Source organism: Bubalus bubalis, chromosome 13, assembly GCF_019923935.1.
Source record: "Bubalus bubalis isolate 160015118507 breed Murrah chromosome 13, NDDB_SH_1, whole genome shotgun sequence".
Classification (NCBI taxonomy): Eukaryota; Metazoa; Chordata; class Mammalia; order Artiodactyla; family Bovidae; genus Bubalus; species Bubalus bubalis.
Window position 1 is genome coordinate 68,410,774 of NC_059169.1, and position 12,228 is coordinate 68,423,001.

The 12,228-nt window shown below is 46.8% G+C and overlaps 1 protein-coding gene across 4 annotated transcripts in view; it reads right to left on the reverse strand.

Moving 5' to 3' along the window:
* WDFY2 (WD repeat and FYVE domain containing 2) overlaps positions 1-12,228 on the reverse strand; it is a 178,617-nt gene that overhangs the window by 19,305 nt on the left and 147,084 nt on the right. For all 4 annotated transcript variants that reach the window (XM_025262960.3, XM_025262959.3, XM_025262961.3 and 1 more), the window contains one exon: positions 5,812-5,938. In XM_025262960.3, the coding sequence (XP_025118745.3) occupies positions 5,812-5,938 (127 nt within the window). The remainder of the gene's footprint in view (positions 1-5,811; positions 5,939-12,228) is intronic.

Genomic DNA, 12,228 nt, shown 5'->3' on the forward strand with positions numbered 1-12,228 from the left:
AAGAATGCAGGAGACCTGGGTTTGATTCCTGGGTCGGAAAGATCCCGTGGAGAAGGAAATGGCAATCCACTCCAGCATTCTTGCCTGGAGAATCCCATGGACAGAGGAGCCTGGCAGGCTACAGTCCATGGGGTTGCAAGAGTCGGACAAGACTTAGCGACTAAACCACCACCACCACAATCAGAGAGAAAGTCATCTTATCTGGAAGCTTGATTTATGGATTATTATCATTTTTCTTAATGAGAATGATGTTAACAAGTGTCACTAATATCCCCTTAATCTTGTGCTGATTATTTTACATGCATTATATTATTTACGGTTTTTGACAACCTTTGAGGGCTTTTCGTTCATACTACACTTATGTTAGAGACGAGGAAACTGAGGGTCAGAGAGATGAGGTGCCTTGTCCAAGCCTACAGAGCCTACAGCTAAAGAGCTGCCTCATACACAGCCTGGCCTGACTCTGAGGTAGTTCTCAGTCACCACCCTACACAGAGGAGAGAACTCTACCCTCTGTGAGAACTTGTTTTTTTCCTATGAGAACACTAGTTGCTAATACTTTGATCTATTATGTGTTTAGCTAAATAGTTAAAAATAGAAAAAACATCTCTTTCCATCGGCCCTAATAACTCTCCACAGTGACAGTGAGAAGTACTTGTAAATCTCAGATGGGCATGGAGAGAAAGCTTTCATACGTATTTATCCTTGATCTCCTCCCCTAAACCCAGAAGAAGCTGAAGGCAAGAATGTTACTTCCTTTCGTGACTTCAATACAAGAGAAAAGCACAAATCCTCCCAGTGCACATTTATTGATGAATCGCCTATTGCTTTACCAAAAGAGTTTGAGAAGGCTGATAACAAAAGTCTTCCTCGTGGTAAGAGCAGGAAAAGAGAAACCCTGAGCTGGGACTGTGGAAAGAGGATGCAAAGACACAGGCCGTGTGTGCCGCGGGTCGTGGCTGTGGCAGAGCCTCAGGCAGCCTGTGTATCCCAGTCTTGGTGGGGAAATCCACCACAAGGGACCACGCAGACCTTTGCCTCTGCTTCATTTTTAATTTTATTTTATTATCCCTGGTGACTCAGCTGGTAAAAGGACCTGCCTGCTAATGCAGGAGACATAAGAGACGCAGGCTCGATCCCTGGGTTGGGACGATCCCCTGGAGAAGGAATTGGCCCACTCCAGTATTCTTGCCTGGAGAATCCCGAGGACAGAGGAGCCTGGCGGGATACAGTCCATGGGGTCACAAAGAGTCGGATATGACTGAGCGCACATACACATTTTTAAAAAGCTGCTTAACACACGATCTAGCCCCCAGTGTTGGCCCACTGTTATGAAGGAACTTTATTAAATTTATTTCTTGGCCTCAAAGCATGTGGGCCTGACCTTAGTTCCCTGACCACAGACTGAACCCAGGCCCCTTGCATTGGAAGCATGGAGTCTTAATTACTGGACCACCAGGCAAGTTTCTTATATGTGCTTCAAATCAAGTTACCACTAAATTAAATTGCTAGCAAGTCTCAGAGACCTAAGAAAACACTATTTGAAAGAAAAAATGTGATCATAAACCTGGTCATGAAATGATAGATACTATAAAAGAATATAAAAAGTCCAAGTCTCCTGATCAGATTTGATAAAGTGGGCCTGGGACAATAAATGTCCAGGTTTATGCTTCGATCATATCCATCTAACTGGTAACTGATTCTCAAAAAAATGTAACTGGTCCCTGAAAGTGGAAAACTTTGTCTCTGCCTTCTTTCCACAGAGCTTGCACATGATTCATGTTTCACTTGCTCCAGGAAGTACAAGTACCACAATGCTTCAAATGCAGATAATACTGTGCTAGAGAAATATACTTTCTTAGCTTTTTTCCCTTGGACTTGGAGACATTTTCACTGTCATCAATCACTTATTTGTGCTAAAGCTCTCTCTGCTTTGATGGGATTTTTTTACACATCAAATCAAACTGGCTACATAAATGTCACGTTTCCCTACCGAAGGATGGTGTGAAAGCTCAGAACCCGGGATGGAAGCCACAGGGAGCTGTCCCTCCACACCACGGCTGGACATCTCTAGAAGAGGGGAAGGGAGTCTCCCCACCACAAGGGGCGGGGGGCCTCAGGTTCCGTCTGCTCTCCCCGGTGCCCGAACTCAAGGATTTAGTCCACGAATGGGAACTCAGGCCACCAACGGTCACCCTGAGGGAAGGCAGGGAAATGAGGAATTGTAGGCGAGCAAGGAGCAGCCTCAGACCTAAGCAGAAAGTCTTCGCCTTCTGAAGTAGAATGGTGACAGAAAACACCGTGGGGCATGGTGGGACTGTGTGTTATTCAATGTTCACTTTTTCCCCCCTAGGGCCTAGCACAGACTACAAAGAAGGTTCCAGAAGCTTTCTCCACTGCACTGATCTGGGAGTCCTAAGCTACCAGCTTTGGGGTCTTTGAGGATGGAAGTTCTATTTGTGCATGTGTCACCTCAGTCGTGTCCGACTCTTTGTGACCCCATGGACTGTAGCCCGCCAGGCTCCTCTGTCCGTGGGATTCTCCAGGCAAGAATACTGGAGTGGGTTGACATGCCCTTCTCCAGGGGATCTTCCCAACCCAGGGATCAAATCTATGTCTCATGTCTCCTGCACTGGTAGATGGGTTCTTTACCACTAGCACCAGCTGGGAAGCCCACAAGCTCAATATTCTCATTAAAAAAAAAAAAGGTATCTGACCGCCCTCTTTCCCAGGGTTATTATAAGATTAAACTGAGGTGTCTGTGTGTTTTGAAAACTCCTTGACAAAATATTAGGTGCTGCTGCTGAGTCACTTCAGTCGTATCTGACTCTGTGCGACCCCATAGATGGCAGCCCACCAGGCTCCCCCGTCCCTGGGATTCTCCAGGCAAGAACACTGGAGTGGGCTGCCATTTCCTTCTTGAATTAGGTGCTACTCAAATACAAGAATCACTGAACATGAATCCGGTGGTCCATTTTCAGGGCAAAGGAACGGATGCTGTGAACGTGGGCCTTGTCCTTCCTGCCGCATGTTCTGGCCCCTTCTCTGTGAGCCCCATGCCCCTCCTGTCAGTGGCTCCAGGGCTCCCCTCCCCCGGCTCAGGTGTCAGATCTGCTCTCACAGAGCAAAGTCAATGACACTGAGGAAGCTCATCTCGCCTGCTTCGGCGACAACAGGGTAACCCCTCTGAGGCGACCGGTGACAAGGAGCCCCTCACACACTCCACCTTATTACTAAATTTAAATTAAATAAACACCAGGTCAAGGCCTTCCTATTCCTGTTCAAGGCACTTCTGCCTGGCAGCTCTGGATCTCACCAGCCTGCCCGCCCCACCAAGGTGTGATATCCTATCAGGGTGGACTCCAGGATGGACGTCAGGGTGGACTCCAAGGATAGTCTGCTTCATTTTCTCAACGTCCAAGCCAGTATGTCTTAGAAACTGGAAGACCTATTGATTTAGGTTTCATTATTCCGGGACTGAGAGACTCTATCTCCACTTGATAGCCTTTTCCTTTCTTACCCAACTGGAAGGTTTCCCAGCATGTGTTGCCTGAGGACACGCCGCACCCAGAGATGCTGGCGGTGAGAACTGACCCTCGCCCTGCCAGCACTCTTTATGAACCACTGCGTAAAAATAAAGCTAATTATGAGCTAATCTGAATGAGTCCAACAAGCATTACTGATCTTCATTCTAAGCCTGTATTTTATTTCTCTGAAGGAGCCCAAGTTGCAGGAATTACTCAGCAGATTAAATGATAACCGTGTGTTGTGAAACAAGGCTTCCCAGGTGGCACAGAGGTAAAGGACCTGCCTGACAATGCAGGAGACGCAGGAGACTCGGGTTCAATCCCTGGGTGGGGAAGACGCCCTCGAGAAGGGAATGGCATGCCCCTTCTCCAGTATTCTTCCATGGAGTCTCAAAGAGTCCACCGCGACTGAATCCATTGTGAGGCAGGGCTGTATCTGGCTTTTCTTTTTCTTTGCTTACATGGATGATGTCAGTTCCTTCTACATGACCTCTATATGTGTCCCTTTATCATGGAGAGAAACAGAAGGGGACAGTTCCTTTAAGGACCTGATACTGAGGTCCCAGTGGCTCCATAAGCCAGGTATAGCCCCAGACAACTGATCTGTTCTCTCATGTGGGAGAGAAGGGCTTAATAGCTATGTCTCTAAAACTGAACTCTAACGCAAAAAATAATGGTCCGTGCATAGGCCCTCCAAAATTGAATCGTGTCTGTGTGTGCTCGTTCGTGTCTGACTCTTTGTGATCCCATGCACTGGAGCCTGCCAGGCTCCTCAGTCCATGGGATTCTCCAGGCAGGAATACTGGAGTGGGTTGCCATTTCCTACCCCAGGGGATCTTCCAGGCTTAGGGATCAAACCTGCGCCCCTGGCATTGGTAGGCGGATTCTTTACCACTGAACGACATGGGAAGCCCCAAATTGAATTAGCTCATATGTAATAACTCTAAACCATAAATTTAACTACTTAGGAGAAGTTTGTTTGCTTTTAAGAGTTTTTTTTTTTTCCTGGGGACCATTTTTAAAGTCCTTACTGAATTTGTTACAATACTGCTTCTGTTTTTATGCTTTGGCTTTTTGGCCATGAGGCATGTAGTATCTCATCCCTTTAACCAGGGATAGAACCTGTAGCCCTGGTGTTGGAAGGTGACGTCTTAACCACTGGACTGCCAGGGAAATCCCAGGAGAAGTTTTTAAAACTAGTGTTTCCAGACAGATCTGTAAGCAGAGTTAATGCCGCTTAAAACCAGCCAGCTCAGGGAAGTTGATATTAGAGTCATCTTTAATATGTCTGGAAACTTTAAAAGTTAAAAACAATTCGGATTAGCTTTGGAGTTCTAAAGCAGATAGAAGATTCTTTCCAGCCACAGGACCAGGCTTGGCCTCCAGGCACTGTGGGCGGCACAAGCAGGATGAATCAGTGAGGCCCAAGGGTCCCCAAGGGAGTTGCCCAGGGAGCTTGTGACGACATGGCGCCCTCAGCTCCAGGCCAGTGAGGACCTCAGAGGACGGGGCCAAGGCGTCTACTTTGCAGTTTCCTCAGTGATTCCTTGTGCAGGCGAAGTGTGAGAACTGCTCCCAGGAACAGCATTAAGCTTTTCTCTGCCGTTCCCCTCGGCCTCCTGAAATCCACCCCTTAAGGAAGAATAGTCTGATATGAATTAAGGCGAGTTCTCAGGAACTGTCTGGGGAAGGACAGAATGTACTAGGTGAGGATATGATCCCTCCCTTTCTCCTTCAGCTGCCAGTAATCTTGCAGCCACATTTGAACTCAATTACAGAAATTCTGTAGGACTTCGAGGCTTGTGTTTTGAAGCTCTTTTTTTGCCCTTCCTCTCAAACATTTACTCTTATGGTCTTCTCCCTGGTCCTCCTTTTTGCCTTTTACTTCTTTACTGGCATTATTTTATTTTATGGCTTTTTGGTAAGCACTCTCAAATCATCTGTGAACTAAAATAGGGTATAAATAAATAAACATATTTCCGTACAGATATAAATCAAAGTGGCCATTTGCGTCCCTGCCATGTTACTCCCACGCTCAGCTCTGGGCACAGAGACTAACTTGCATGCCTCTGTTCTAGCTTTCAGCCCAGAGTCTTCTCCCAGAGTTCTTTGTAAAAACACCAGCAGGGAATCCCCTGGCGGTGGTTCAGTGGTTAGGACTACAAGCTTTCACTGCTGAGGGCGCAGGTTCCATCCCTGGTTGGGGAACTCAGATCCCGCGAGCCGAGAAGCACAGCCAGAAATAAAAGCATAAAATAAGATAAAAAAGCACCAGCAGCCTTACTTGTGTCCTTGGAGCTCGATGGCGGTTCCTTTTCTCCCACCGATGTCCCACATGATGACAGAGTGATCGGAGCTCCCCGAGAACAACACCCGCTGGACAGGGTCCCAGCAGAGAGCAGTCACCCCACCTGAGAGAACAGACAGAGCTGGCCTCGAGGCACTCAGTGACAATGCTATTCATCGTTAAGTTGTGAGAGCAAGGGAGTTCAGATCTAGGGCAGTTCCTGGCACGTAATACACTTTTGTTGCAAAGAACAAGTTAAGTCCCCAAAGAGAAAAAAAAAGAAAATTGGCCTCAAGAATAAAAGTCCCATGCTTTGTGTATCTTTTCCCCCAAACTTAATGTACCATAAAAATCAAACACTGTAAAGACTAAAGGGAAATGAAAAAGGCAATTAATTGACCTTCAAAAAAAAAAAAAAAGACATGGTTCTAAGCATGGAAAATATTGCACTGTCCAGAACTATTAACCAAATTTTTTCAAGCTGCTGTTGTCTACCCCTCAGCCCGCCAACAGGAGATGAGAAGTAAATGGGGTTTTAAAAAATTCAATTAGATTTTTTTTCATTCTGTAATTTAAAAGTGCAATGATTTTTTTCTTTTCCTTTTAAAATTAATTTTTATTGGAATATGGTTTCTTACCATGCTATTTTTGTTTTAAAATTCTTGAATATAGATGTTGCTAGGCAGAATTTAAAATGTATTTTCTCTCCTGGGGTATTTAAACTTACAGGTTCTGGGAAGATTACTTACATCTTCAAGCGACAGTTTCCTCCTCTGTAAACCGGGGACGATGGTCATACGATGACCACCACTAATACTGATGCTAATATCTGCTTAACCACTGCCTGCTGCACGCGGGCGCAGTAAGGGTGACCAGGCCAGGCACACAGGGCTGCTCCACACACTGTCGTGTGTAGCACAGATGGCCATCTATTAGCATCGCTCCAGGGGTGTGGCTATAAAATATTATTTTCCCTGGCAGTTCCCACCATAAATCAAACTCCTTGCCTAGTAAGAACAATAGCAACTTCTTCTGGATAAGATGAGCACAAAGCTTATGAATACTTCAGAATATGAGACTCATTTTTTTACTCATTTTTATTGAAAAACATTATATTCTCAAAAGAACATACAATTGCTTCTTATTTATTGCAATCTGACACTTTCTTCTTTAGATCATCAATCTGTTCTAATGAAGTACTGCACTCTAAAAGCTTTTAGGAAAGTTTCTCTCATGTAATGTCTCAGGAGATATTTTTTCAAGATCGAAAGGAAAAAAAAGAAAAAAACAAAGAAAAAAACCCACTATGTAGATTATGCTTAATAGCTTCTTCTGGTACCTGCACAACAAGCCGCTTGTATGTATTCTTATCCCTGTAAGAACACACACCATTCCCAGCAGCACACCTGTGCTGACCACCCTCTGTATCTCCCCTCACCTCTCCCCCTACCAACCCCCGCCTCCACAATAAGCACGGAGCCAGCAGCAGGCAGGCTCTGGTGGTATCTGTTGAAAGAACGAAGGAGCAGATGAATGAAGACACAAACATCTTTTTTCGGGACTTCCCTGGTGTCCAATGGTTAAGACTCTGAGCTTCCACTGCAGGGAGCACGGGTTTGATCCCTGTTTGGGGGAACTAAGATCCCGCATGCCGTACAGCGTGGGTAAAAAAAGAAAAAGAAATCTTTTTTTTTTTTTTTTTGTATCCACAAATCTTATTTGGAACTCCTCAGCTGTGCTTACTTAAGCCTTTGCAAGCTGAATATTTTCTCCTTATAACTCGCCTTCTCTCCCCGTTATTGAATGCCATATACCCCTCCTTTTTAACCTTCCTTCAGTATCTGAGAATGTAATACTTCAGGATATGGATTCCATGGTGCAAAATGTTTATTCCCACACAACTGTACTCAAGTGACTCACTTTGTTAAATATCCATGGCAGAGTCAGCTAACAGTCTTCTGAAATCCACATCCCCCCTTCTGTACATACAGCTTTCGCTGGAAATCTGTGGTCCTGCAGGGACCCAGGTACCAGCCCCTCTTGCATCTAGGGGACCAGTGACCAGTTCTCAGCAAGGGAACCCAGAGAGTACGTGGAAGTCATGTGCATCCATTCCGGGCCTGGGCAGTTTAGATGGCCCTTTTCTTCCTTCTCTTTAAACTTCTCCCAGAGCACTGCAAGACCCCGGGGCACACAGCAATTCTGGAAGGAGCCTGGGACCCTGAATCACCATATAGAAAAGAATGGGAACACTTGCGCTGGACTGTCACATGAGCGAGAAATCTACTTGGCTTATTTAATTAAAGACGTCATTGGCCGGGCTGTGTGTGTTCTGTCCAAATAAACATGGAAATACTTAAATAGGGCTTTCTATGTGCCAAGTGATAGAAAGCATTAGCTCCCCCTAACCAGTACACCCCAACACCAACCAGCACCGTGCTATGAGAAGCAGGCCCTTGGGCCTTCTTTGCTGGTGACTGTGGGACAAGGATGGTTGATGGTGAAGAAACTGAAGTTCGTTTCCAGTATCAGAAGTGCCAAGGCTCTGGAAGCAGATTCTAGATTCAAATAACAGCACCTCGGGGATGTTGTTTTAATACTCTTGAGCCTCAGAAGCTTCATCCATAAAAGAGGGATGATAATACTTTTGTTAAGATTCAATGAGTTATTGGTTCAAGATGGCAGAGTAGAAGGATGTGCGCTCATCTGCTCCTGCGAGAGCCGAGTGAACATACAGAAGCACCTAGAATGAACAGTACCCGGGACACGGGAAACACGCCATCAACACGTGCTGTGATGACGGTGCAGGAGGCCTCACTGGGGCCATCGCTGTGACGCCGTCCTTCGTTGAGTCAGCCCAAAGCGGGGACCACCACGTCCCCATGCTATCTCAGCAGCCATCATGAGATCAACTACATTTCAGAAATAAGATCAGTCTCTGGTTTTTCCACATTACATCAGGCTGTAAGGAGTCAGAGCAGGGGAGGGGAGTTCTTGATAATGGAGGCAGGAAGAGAGGTAACCAGGTTAAAGCAAGTTACAGCATATTCATCAGACCCTCCCAGGGCTCAGAGTGTTACACCACAGGCTTTAATACGAGTCGGAAAGAAGGAAGGAGAAGCTGCAAGACAGGAAACAGGATGCAACTGGGGAGATAAAATAAAAATCACTTTGTGCTCCTATCCCATCTCTATGTAAACAGCCTTATAACAGGATCTCTTTTGGAGGCTGGCTTATCAGTTGTATCAAAAAATCACAGCATTCATTTCAAATCAGTTCAATAGGCATGCGCTGAGCATCTTCTATAAGGCAGGCACTGTGCTAAGCTCTATGGATATAATCAAATCAAATAAGAGACTCTGTGCTGTGCTGAGTCACTCAGTCATGTCTGACTCTGCAACTCCTTGGACTGTGGCCCTCCAGGCTCCTCTGTCCATGGGATTCTCCAGGCAAGAATACTGGAGTGGGTTGCCATGCCCTCCTCCAGGGGATCTTCCCAACCCAGGGATCCAACCCAGGTTTCCTGCATTGCAGGCGGATTCTTTACCATCTTCGCCACCAGGGAAGCCCAAGAGACTTTACGCCAACATAAATGTATAATGTTAGTTCTGAGGATGAAACAAGGACACACAGGGTGTTTGGTGGAGCCATTCTCTCACAAGACGTGGTTACTCCCTCTGCCTGGAGTGCAGAGGTCCTACCTTTTACCACCCTCTTCAAGGAGCAGCTCAGAGGCCCTCTCCTGCAGGAAGCCTTCCCCCCAACACGCCTATCTAGGTGAGACACATCACATGCTCTGTTGCCGTCATCACGCACTGGATCAAACTGCTGGATTACAAATCTGTCCCCACTGCAGACTTCGTTCCTATATCTTTGTCTTCGAGCACAGCGCGTGGCTCAGTGGGTAAAGAATCCACCTGCAACTCAGGAGACATAGGAGACCTGGGTTCGATCCCAGGGTTGGGAAGATCCCCTGGAGGAGGAAACGGCAACCAGCTCCAGTATTCTTGCCTGAGAAATCCCATGGACAGAGGAGCCTGGCGGGCTGCCGACCAAAGGGTCACAAAGAGTCGGGCACTACTGAGTGACCAAGTGTAGCACACAGGGTCAGTGAATGTTTACTCACTTGGCCCATTAACTAAGTGGCAGATGAGCCTGGGAGGACAGGACATGAGAGCAATGAACCCTCAGGACAGAAGCTTCAGGAGAGCCTTGGGGTGGGAGCTTCCTTCTGAGAAGACCACTGCCTCTATCTGCAGACAGACCTCCGGATGAGCAGCAGGGCTTTCCGCCTGACACCTCTGCCAGCAGGGAGAGTGACCCACCCTCAGCGAGTCCACCTTTCCAAGCAGTGCAGACACGCACACCTCCCACTCTGTCCACACCCAGACCCTTCTCCTCATCCTTCGTGACCCATAACTAAGATGGAGAATGAGAGCCAAAACTGCAGTGGTTGTGGGTTTCTGGAGTTTCTGATATTTTAATTGAAAAAAATCATTTATTCCATGTGATTGTACTTCACTCCAGATTTCTGTCCATCCCACCCAGTGTTTTATTATATGCTTCTCCCTGCCTTGGCTCTCCACAACATGACTGACGTGAATAACTGAACATACATGAATTCACTCTTAAAAGCCAAGGTTTTGTCTATACTAGTATATACTCTCATAAAGGGAATTTTTTTTTTTTTACTGGTGAAACAAGTGTCTTTTTACTTATTTGGCTGTGCCGGGTCTTAGTTGTGGCATGTGGGATGTAGCTTCCTGACCCGGGATCGAACCTCGGTCCCCTGCATCAGGAGCTCGAAGTCTTAGCCCCTGGACTACCAGGGCATTCCCGTAAATCTGCATAATATTCCAGCATGTGGATGCACCTTATTTCACTCACTGTTAGAATTTTCAACTTTTCACTATTATAAATTTTGCTAAGATGAACACTTTTATACATAAAACTCTATTCACCATTCTGATTTAGTGAGAAGAGATTCCCAACCATGGCACCAGATCAGAGTATAAACACTTAGAAATTAAATACATGGTACCAAATGCTTAGGGAACTAATTTTTGGAGGCTGACAATATATCTTTCAAAAGCTACAGGCGAAGTGGAGGGTCACAAGTCAGGGCCCGAAAGTGCCGGGTGTGTGTCTACCAGTATGACCAGGTACCTCACCACGAGGGTCCCAATCACACCTGCTCAGTGAGGCTGCGTGGGTGAAGCAAGGCTGCAGGAGAGCCATCCAAGGGAGTCCTTGAACAAAGTACGGACCCTTCGGTTACTGCTCTTCCCTCCAGGTTGCAGGGGTGGGTGTTTCTGGAAAGGTAGACCTACTCTAGTCTCTAGGCTGTACCTCATCCTGAGATCCACAAGGGGACCTCCAGCTGACCCCCTGCCACCTCCTCAGCGTGCTGCTCAGTCATGTTCAGGTTAAAGCACCATGATATTCCCTCCTGAACCTGCTGTCACTGCCAACGTTCCCGTTTTCTGGAAATGGCACCACTGGCCACCCGAATGTTTCAGACAGAAACATGGAAGCCACATCTCCCTGAATCAATCATCAAGCACTGCTGACCCCTCTCTCCTAGACAGACCTCAAATGCCTGCTCTTCACTCCATGCCCAATGCTGTCCTTCCGGTCCAGACAGGAGTCTCCCTATCCATGCACTCCAACAGTAGCTTTCCTTCTATACACTCTCCCCACTCAATCCCCCACCAGCTGCTACCACAGGATCTGTTACCATGGAAACCACGTCACCACCCTGCCTCAGCTCCACCGCTGTTTTCCCACTGCCTGAGAAAGATGTCACATTGCCTAGAAGGTTGGCCTGTATCCCTCATGCCCGGCTCTCCACAGGGGCCAGTGGGCTCCATTCACACTTACCCACTGTGGGCTTCAAACTGGCTTCATACATCTGGGGTCTGGAATGTTCCCGCCACCCAGTCTCCTTAGTGAAGTGAAAGTCGCTCAGTTGTGTCTGACGTTTTGCGACCCCATGGACTATACAGTCCATGGAATTCTCCAGGCCAGAATACTAGAGTGGGTAGCCGTTCCCTTCTTCAGGGTATCTTTCCAACCCAGGGATCGAACCCAGGTCTCCTGCATTGCAGGCGGATTCTTTATCAGCTGAACCACAAGGGAAGCTCAAGAATACTGGAGTTGGTAGCCTATCCCTTCTCCAGTGGATCTTCCCGACCCAGGAATCGAACCAGGGTCTCCTGCATTGCAGGCAGATTCTTTACCAACTGAGCTATCGGTCTCCTTACAGTGTTGTTTAAACACCACTTGTCTTAGAAACCTTCCTTTAACTCTCTGGATGAGAAGAAACTTTCTTGTTATCTGCCCCTAAAGCAGCCGATGTGCAGCACTGGGGCTTCAGAACATTTGCTACACACATCGTATTTTCAATTATTGGCT